We start from the raw sequence: 9,677 nt of genomic DNA, 5'->3' as shown, positions 1-9,677 counted from the left end.
GCTGTTATTTATTTATTGAGTATAACGGGGCCAGAAGCTGTGCATGGATTATTTTATGTAAACCTTAACGACAGTTCTGTGTATAATAAGCAATCCTAATTTGGTTTAGGAAAGTTATGCAACTAAGGTCAAACGAATCCACACCTGTATGCTTGCATCTGTTGAGTCATCTCTAGGGTTTCAGGAACTTCACTATCAAAGATCCTGAAATTTGCAGACTTGGATGATGGGGAAGAAGGTGCGCTAAGACCAGGTCCCAGAAGCCCAGTCCTGATCTTGTCCCTCCTGATCAGGGAGTCTAGACCAGGCCTCCTGGTCATACCTCATGGCAGATGGCTCTGGGCAGGTTCTCAGAGCAAACTTACTTTATAAACCAGGGTCAGGTGTGGGGAGAGGTGAATGAGAAATGAGAGAAATGAGAACGCAGCCTGGGCAGGAGGAGAGAGGGGAGAGAAAGTAGGAGGTCCGCAGACCTGCCAGGCACTGACTTGGAAAAGCAACGAGAGCCAGTCCTGCACTGTCCGAACGCCAGGCCTAGACTTGACCTTGGGGAATGCAGACAGGGCGCCCCCTCCATGCTAAATTGTAGACCAAGGGTTTTGTTAGGGTAGCAAGTACTCACCAGCAAAGCCACCAGAAAGGGCCGGCCCTTCCCAGGCCCGAGGGCGCGGCGCGCAGCACCAGAGGGCCCGCTGACGTCATCAGCGCTTGGCCGAACCTCCAGCCCGCCCCCCGCGCACCTTCCTTTCCTTTCCTTCCCTTCCTCGTGACACTGCGGCCGGCGGCTGGCAGAGCCTCCCTGACGCTCACGTCGCTCCAGCTGTCAGCTACCGTCGCCGGGTCCCAACATGGCTCCCCTCAGGCTCCTCAGCGCCGGGGCTCGGCTCTGCGCCCCCGCGCGCGGCTCCTGGGGCGCGCGGTCCCAGGTAAAGTGCGCGCGAGCGCGACGGAAGACCGCGATGACCCCCCGGGGCGGCTGCGCGTGGTCCTCCGCGGGCACCCGCCCTGTCCCGCCGGCGGATGACACCGTGGCGCCGTCCCGGGCACCGGGATGCGTCGACGCCTTCTTCGCTTTGCTGCTTTTTTGGGTCGCCGCGGTGGCTCGGTTCTGCATCCGCTCCCCGAAGGGACGAGACGCGACCATCAAGCGCGCGAAGGGCTGGGACAGGGTGTGCAGAGCCGCCGGGTGGGGCCGCGGCCGGGCCGAGCCGGGCGCGGGCTGCGCATCCGGAGGGGAGGGCTGACAGCAGCTGGTATTCTGCGCCCGCCACTGGGGATCCTGGGGCCCAGAACCCAGGGCCGACTTGGCCAGGGCCCGCGCGACTTCCCGGCCAAGAGGGCGGGGCTGGGCGCGGCAGGGGAGCGGGCCGAGCCCCCCCCCCCCCCCCCTACCGTATAAGGCTGTGCAGGCCGCACGCTAGGAACGGAGCCAGCTGAAGCCCCTGCCTGGTGTCTTCTCTGCAGAGCGGAGATGTAGGGGTTCGGGTCGGCCAGCCCTGGCTCATGCGCACTCTTCGGGAGAGAGTGTCCTCTCTCCCGATGTCCAACAGGATCCGGGGTAGAGGGGTTTCGTCTCCCAAGCCCTTTGGAATGCTTGTTTCGCCGTTACTCCAACTCTCCACTACGATTGTTGTTTGATGTGGGTTTTTGCCCCTAGCTCTGTCCCCACCTGGAAGTCCCCGCTCAGGTGGCGTTCCTGTCCGGAGTTCTCGGTGGCAAGAATTGAACTGGAGCGCAGAGTCCAGGAGGGTGGTTTACCTCGGCTACCTTGTAACCGTGGGAGCCTCTTTCTATTGAGCGACAATGAAAAGTGATGTCTTTACTTAGAAGAGGATTGATTGAATAATAGTTCTGAGCTTGAAAGCATGACTTCTACAGTGTTTACTTACTGAGAACTGGCCCACCCTATGGCTTTTCTATCTTTCCAGCATCCAACATTTGAGAACAATCATTGCAGAGGGGCCCCTTAGATAGGTGCTAGGGGATGGTTTAGAACTGGGACATTTTACTCCTAAATGCTTCTTAGGGAGCATTTTGATCACTGCAGATAGTTTTGGATGTGTAAGGCATTATTACAAGGGAACTTGACCTTCAGGTATTGTTGCGGGACCTGCCACTAATGCATACCACTACAAGGAGAGATACCCTTGGGCCAAGGTCAATAACGTTTCCTTTTTGGGCAGTTATTTATCAACCTAAGTGTACTTGACTCATGTTTTCACCTTTAGATATTTCATTAAACCATTCCCAAGCCCAGGAAACCTTTTCTTAGATGGCAGCCCTAAGAATTAAGGGTTTTGCTCTATGGCATTGAAAATTCCTATTAGGATTGAAACTCTCACTGTTCAGTTTGGATGATCCACTCCTGCCTTCCCGTGTTCCTCCAGTGCTTGGCACTTAGTAAGTGACCTTACCACTTAATTCCTTGCCTCCTAATTCAGTTAAATTGTGACACTTGTGCACTTGTGTAACTTCAAATGGGTACATCATCTTCTCAACCAGATGCAAGTTTTTTTTGGCAAGGACCTCATTGTGTGCCTTATTCCCCATCTCTCAACATTTCACACTATGCATTGACTAGATACTCAACCCATGTTTACTGCATTGATAAACTAGAGCGCAGGGTCCAGGAGGGTGGTTTACCTCAGCTACCTTGTAACCGTGGGAGCCTCTTTCTATTGAGTGACAATGAGAAGTGATGTCTTTACTTAGAAGAGCATTGATTGAATAATAGTTCTGAGTTTGAAAGCATGACTTCTACACAGTGTTTACTTACTGAGAACTGGCCCACCCTATGGCTTTTCTATCTTTCCAGCATCCAACATTTGAGAACAATTATTGCAGAGAGGCCCCTTAGATAGGTGCTAGGGGATGATTTAGAACTGGGATGTTTTACTCCTGAATGCTTCTTAGGGAGCATTTTGATCACTGCAGATAGTTTTGGATGTGTAAGGCATTATTACAAGGGAACTTGACCTTCAGGTATTGTTGCGGGACCTGCCAGCAAACTTAAGTAGCAGCCTTGAGAATTTTTCTGCTAAACATAAACAACAGATAAAATGAGATTTATTTATTTATTTCTATTTATGATAGGCAAGTCTCGCTAACTTGAACGTGCATCAGAATTATTTGGAGGCTTTAGGAAACAGCCCAGCCCCAGAGTTTTCGATTTATTTGATCCTGGGTGGGACCCTATAGTCAGCATTAATCCAGTTCCCAGGTGATGTTAAGGCTGCTGGCCAGAGGACTGCACTTTGAGAACCACCCACATAAACTTAGAATAGACCAGGGGTCCCCCAACTGCGGGCTGCATGTGGCCCCCTGAGGCCATTTGTCTGGCCCTTGCTGCACTTCCGGAAGGGGCACCTCTTTCATTGGTGTCAGTGAGAGGAGCACTGTATGCAGATGTGCATTCCGTGCTCTTGGAGTACTACTGTATGTGGTAGCACCGCAAAGCGCGGCGTCGCTCACATACAGTACTACTTCCAGTGACACGTGATGCACACGTCCGGGCTCCGGAAGCGTGTCATACCTCTTGTTACGGCTAGCAGTGACAAATATGGAACCGGACATTGACCATCTCTTTAGCCAAAAGCAGGCCTGTAGTTCCCATTGAAATACTGGTCAGTTTGTTGATTTAAATTTATTTGTTCTTTATTTTAAATATTGTATTTTTACCTGTTTTGATTTTTTACTTTAAAATAAGATATGTGCCGTGTGCATAGGGATTTGTTCATAGTTTTTTTTATAGTCCGGCCCTCCAACGGTCTGAGGGACAGTGAGCTGCCCCCCTGTGTAAACAGTTTAGGGACCCCTGGAATAGACTGTCTGAGGGTATCTTCTTCCGTTACTATTTCAGAGGAAGCAGTTGGGACTATTTCCCATTTATTATAGAAAATTATTAACTGGAATGAAAATAAAATTGCCATTCACACTTTAGCTACCCCTCTTTGAAACTCCTTCTCCAACCCTGGACTCCTGAGCTGGTGTCCTAGGGTAGCTTACTGGTCCATGCCTCCAGGCTGCCACTCAGCACTTCAAGCTCTTTCTGTCTCCGGAGGCACCAGCCATAATGTGGCTTTGCTCTCCCTTGTTTGTTTTGTCTTTATTATAGTTAACAGACCAGTATCCATCCCAGTGTGAGCTTAAAAACATTCTCTCCCTCTTAATCACTTGGGCCATGTGTAATAATTTTGTAATTATTTAGTGACCATTAGCCTTGCTAGTTTGTAAGTTTCATCAGAGCAGGGACTATGCTTGTATGGTTTTTTATTAATTTTTAGCACTATCCCCATGTGAAGCCAGTAGGCATGGCCACCATTATCCCAGCCGTCTGGCCCATGCAAATTTGCATTAGATTTGGACAGTTGGTAAAGAAACAAGGGAGCCATGAACTGGTGGGCCATAACATTTAATCCTAGCTTGCACCCAGCGGGCAAGTAAAAACACACACTGGGCTCCAAAACCCACTCATTCAGTGCTCACAAAGCTACTGACTTATCCGAGTTTCCTAGAATCAAAGGTGTCTACCTCACCAGCCTCATTCTCCTATGTCCCCCATCTCCTTCTCTCTGCACAAACTTGCACTAACTGGCTTCTCTTTTAGCACTCCGCCATCTTGACTGCTTCTCCTGGTCACCTCCATTTGGCCTCTCTCTGCTCTCCTCTCTGCTCTCTCCTCTAATGCTAAGCTAATCTCAGGAACCGAGAGAGCAAGCTCCTGGTCTGCCCCCCTTTATAGTGCAGAAATCAAAACCTTTAATCCACAAAATAGGGAATTCTCTAATACAAAGTCACCTATCTGAGGCATGATGGGATTGCACCACCTCACATCAAAAAGGGTGGGAAAGGCTTAGTCCTAAAACCAAGCCCCAGGCTACAAGGATCCTGCCTGCCCACAGCCCGCCCCCAACACACATTAATATAATCACATCCATCCCAAGCAAGTAGGTCAACCAATACCATCACCCGGGCGGCTGGCTTCCACATGGGCAGCGCCATCTTTAACAAAGTGAGCATAATATATTTTATTTGCCCAACAATCCACTCCTATGCTCACTTTACTACCCACAATCTACATCACCAGCATCCCTGTGCAAGGAAATTTAGGCACATTACACAAGTTACAACAACATGACAAATCATACAGTTTCAACAATCACAAAGGTACACTTCACCAGTCTCTGAGCACTTTCCCCAAAGCGCAAAATGTCCTCAGCCTTGTTTCTAGCCATGGGAAAAGCTTCTTGGGGCAGGGGAGTGCTTCCAGCAAAGCCACCCCCACACCCATCAGGGTATTTCACATTGTCCAAAATCCGTAAGTCCATCCAACAAAGGAGCCAGTGCTCACTCTAGTCATAGTCTAGGAAATCAGTCCATGCACATGAGGCCTCAGCCACCCTCATCTCTGCCATCCTGGCAGGTCTTACACTGTCTCAAAGAGGAGGAGCATGTGGCAATGGCAGTCAGCATTTCCATCTCTGCTACAGAGAGCATGATGGCACCCACCCCTATGTCCCAAAATGTCAGCGAACCCACCAGTGGCTTAGCAGGCACTCCCTGCCATTCCAGCAGCCACTCGGTGATGCAAGCCTGGCTTCCGGGATGTCCATTCATCCTCCCGCCGCAGCTGCCCCCGTTTATTCTCTGGAGTCTGTGACTCGCAACTCCAGCCCAATTCTCATCTTCCAGATAGGAGCTGGAAATGCCAGCTCCCGCTGCCAGGCTTGACCCCCGGGCCACCACCGCCTTCTGCTCCGCAGACCTTGCAGCCCCAGTCCCAGCCCCAGCCTTAGCCCTGTCCTCCCGCCGATGCTGGCTTTCCACAACGTCCGAGGCAAGCTGCAACTCATGAACCTGTGATTCCTTCTCTAGCATCTGCTCCATTTCCAGGTGAATCTCACGAATCTGGTTGGCCTCCTCCTCCAGCGTTTCCTCCAGCTCCAGGGTCAGCATCTGTTTCTCCCACATTTCCTTCAGCTCCTTCCACTGCTCGGTTTGCAGGTCCCGGGCAGCCTCTTCCACAGAGCTCTTGGTTTCTTCACGCATGGCTGTAAAAATCAGCCAGCTTACGGTCCCCAAAAGGACAGCCATGGGGAACCCTAACAGCAGCCGGTCCTCTACTCCACCACTCAAAGGTGGTGGTGGCTCCTTGCTGCTCTGTATCGAATCTTGCCACAGACTACACCAAATTTAAAGCAAGTAGGCACGGCCACCGTCATCACAGCCGCCAGGCCCATGGAAGTTTGCATTAGATTTGGACAGTCGTTAAAGAAACAGCGGAGCCACGAACTGGTGAGCCATAACATTTAATCCTAGCTTGCACTGGGCGGGCAAGTAAAAACACAGACTGGGCTCCAAAACCCACTCATTCAGCGCTCACAAAGCTACTGACTTATCCGAGTTTCCTAGAATCAAAGGTGTCTACCACCAGGCTCATTCTCCTGTGTTGGGCAGATAAAATATATTATTCTCACTTTGTTAAAGATGGCGTTGCCCAGGTGAAATTAATGTGTGTCTCTGTGGGCAGGCAGGATCTTTGTAGCCTGGGGCTTGGTTTTGGGATTAAGCCTTTCCCACCCTTTTTGATGTGGGGCGGTACAATCCCATCATGCCTCAGATAAGTGACTCTGTATTCGAGACTTCCCTATTTTGTATATTGGATTAAAGGTTGTGAAGCTACACTATAAAATAGGGCAGAATAGGAGCTTGCTCTCTTGGTTCCTGAGATTAGAGGAGAGAGCAGAGGAGAGCAGAGAGAGGCCATGTGGAGGAGGCCAGGAGAAGCAGCCAAGATGGCGGAGTGTTAAGTGAGAAGCCAGTTCGCCCTCTCCAGCGGCATCTCTTCTCAACATGGACTCTGAGACCTGCCCCTGCCCTACCGGTGGATCCTGCACCTGCTCTGGCTCCTGCAAATGTGAGTGGGTTTTGGAGCCCAGTGTGTGTTTTTACTTGCCCACCGGGTGCAAGCTAGAATTAAAGACTATGGCCCACCAGTTTGTGGTTCCGTTGTTTCTTTACCGACTGTCCGAATCCAATGCGAACCTGCATGGGCCGCGGGCTGCTCTGATGGTGGCCCTGGCCTCTGGCTTTACATCCTATATTCCTCATCTCCTTCTCTCTGCACAAACTCTGCACTAACTGACTTCTCTTTCAGCACTCCACCATCTTGATTGCTTCTCCTGGCCTCCTCCATGTGGCCTCTCTCTGCTCTCATCTCTGCTCTCTCCTCTAATGCTAAGTGTTGGGCAGATAAAATATATTATGCTCACTTTGTCAAAGATGGTGCTGCCCACATGGAAGCCTTTCTCCCAGGTGATATTAATGGGTGTTGGGGGCAGGCTGTGGGCAGGCAGGATCCTTGTAGCCTGGGGCTTGATTTTGGGACTAAGCCTTTCCCACCCTTTTTGATGTGGGGTGGTACAATCCCATCATGCCTCAGATAAGTGACTGTGTATTGGAGACTTCCCTATTTTGTATATTTAATTGAAGGTTTTGACTTCTAAACTATAAAATGGGGGCAGACCGGGGGCTTGCTCTCTTGGTTCCTGAAATTAGCATTAGAGGAGAGAGGAGAGAGCAGAGAAAGGCCATGTGGAGGAGGCCAGGAGAAGCAGCCAAGATGGCGGAGTGCTAAGGGAGAAGCCAGTTTGTGCAGAGTTTGTACAGGGAGAAGGAAGGAGATGGGGAACAGAGGTGAATAAGTCTGGTGAGCTAGAAACCTTTGATTCTAGGAAACTCGGATTAAGTCAGTAGCTTTGTGAGCACTGAATGTGAGTGGGTTTTGGAGCCCAGTGTGTGTTTTTACTTGCCTGCCGGGTGCAAGCTAGAATTAAAGATGATGGCCCACCAGCTTTTGGCTCTGTTGTTTCTTTGCCGACTGTCCGAATCCAATGCGAACCTGCATGGGCCAGGCTGCTGGCTCTACACTAAGCTAATCTCAGGAACCGAGAGAGCAAGCTCCTGGTCTGCCCCCTTTATAGTGCAGAAATCAAAGCCTTTAATCCAATATATAAAATAGGGAAGTCTCTAATACAAAGCCACTTATCTGAGGCATGATGGGATTGCACCACCCCACATCAAAAAGGGTGGGAAAGGCTTAGTCCTAAAACCAAGCCCCAGGCTACAAGGATCCTGCCTGCCCACAGCCCGCCCCCAACTCACATTAATATAATCACATCTATCCCAAGCAAGAAGGGCAACCAATACCATCACTTGAGCGATGGGCTTCCACGTGGGCAGCACCATCTTTAACAAAGTGAGCATATTTTATCTGCCCAACACCCCAGTATTTACTATATTTGGTACAAAAATAGATATTTTTGACAGTGGATAGATGAATGAAATAGAGTTCCCCTGCCACTTTCCTGATGGGGCTTTCACATGCCAGTTGTGACATCTGTGTTTCAAAAGCTTTGCTGTTCCTTCCTCATGGAGGGATGAAGTTGAAGCTCTTTAATGTGGGGATTAAGACCTTGTACAGCCTGCCTCAGTCTCCACCTCCAGCCCAGTCTTCCCGAGCCCCTCAGCATGGGGCCTGATCTTGCCTGGCCTTGAATGCACTGCTTCTTTAACCCCTCTGTATCTGAGACTCACGCAGCTGCCCCTCTCTGGGTTCCCAGCCTCCTTAGTGATTTAGCTCTTGGAGAACCTGCAAACTTTCTGATGCGCCCGGCAGCATGCCTCACTCACCTGTGCTCCTTGAGCACAGGGCTTTGCATCGGCGTTGGAAGAGAACATAGATGTCCCCTCAGAAACAATGTGTGCCACTGCTAGGGAGGAGTGCCTGGTGTCAGTTACTCCCTGTGAGCACTGTGAGTTATATGTACATAACTATAATATGAGCCTGGTGTGTGATGAACAGGAACCAAGTTTGGCCAAAGTCCTCTCTGTGTCTCATTGTTTAAGGATGGTCCAGCAAACATTTATTTCCCAAACATTTGCTTTTCCATCTCCATGTGAATTGCCTTCCTGCTGTTTGAAGTCCCAAACCACAACCCCACTACCAACACACATGCACACATCCCTTCTCTTGAGCTCAAGGTAATGTGTAAACCTCAACTGCCCAGTTTTCCCTTGGGTCCATGGAACCCTTATAGGTACATGATGAAGTTGGTCACTTTCTCCTGCCAGTCTTTCTCATGTTTTGATTATCAGACCAACCAGAAGAACTTAAAAGGGCAGAAGGAAAACTATTTTTCCTCCCCTGCATATCAGACTTTGATACTGAGGTGGGCAGTATCAGTCTTCCTATGTCCTGATTTATTTAACTGTAAGGTGACAAGGTAAATATCACCTGTGTATACGGTTTCATATCATTAGGATAAAATATATTTTAAAGTGAAAAAGCAGTATGCTTTTTGGATTATCCCTGGAAGGTCTTCAGAATGATGTGCATGTTTATTAATTTCTGGAGTATTGAATGATAGGAAAAAGAAACATTTGGGTGCAAGAAACAATGGTCGAAGTGGCTAGAGAGGAAGGAGATTCTAGTTTGGGAAGTCATGTGATAAAATTTAGGCTCAACAGTGGAATCAAACCTTAAAGGTCAGGTGTAAGAATTTGAAGTGGAGGACAGAGGGTATTTGTGGTCACAGTTTAACTTATGAAATGAATGTTAAAAGGAGACATAGATGGAATAGAAAAAAGTTTGCACAGTAAGAATGTTGATTTCTTAT

At 49.4% G+C, this 9,677-nt stretch overlaps 1 protein-coding gene across 1 annotated transcript in view; it reads left to right on the top strand.

The window, feature by feature from the left end:
• Positions 1-744: 744 nt before the first annotated feature.
• OXCT1 (3-oxoacid CoA-transferase 1) overlaps positions 745-9,677 on the top strand; it is a 145,520-nt gene continuing 136,587 nt past the window's right edge. The window contains exon 1 of the mRNA XM_066240380.1: positions 745-926. Within this exon, the coding sequence (XP_066096477.1) occupies positions 849-926 (78 nt within the window). The 5' untranslated portion in view covers positions 745-848. The remainder of the gene's footprint in view (positions 927-9,677) is intronic.

Source organism: Saccopteryx bilineata, chromosome 1 (genome assembly GCF_036850765.1).
Source record: "Saccopteryx bilineata isolate mSacBil1 chromosome 1, mSacBil1_pri_phased_curated, whole genome shotgun sequence".
NCBI lineage: Eukaryota > Metazoa > Chordata > Mammalia > Chiroptera > Emballonuridae > Saccopteryx > Saccopteryx bilineata.
This window is presented reverse-complemented; position numbering and strand designations above follow the sequence as displayed.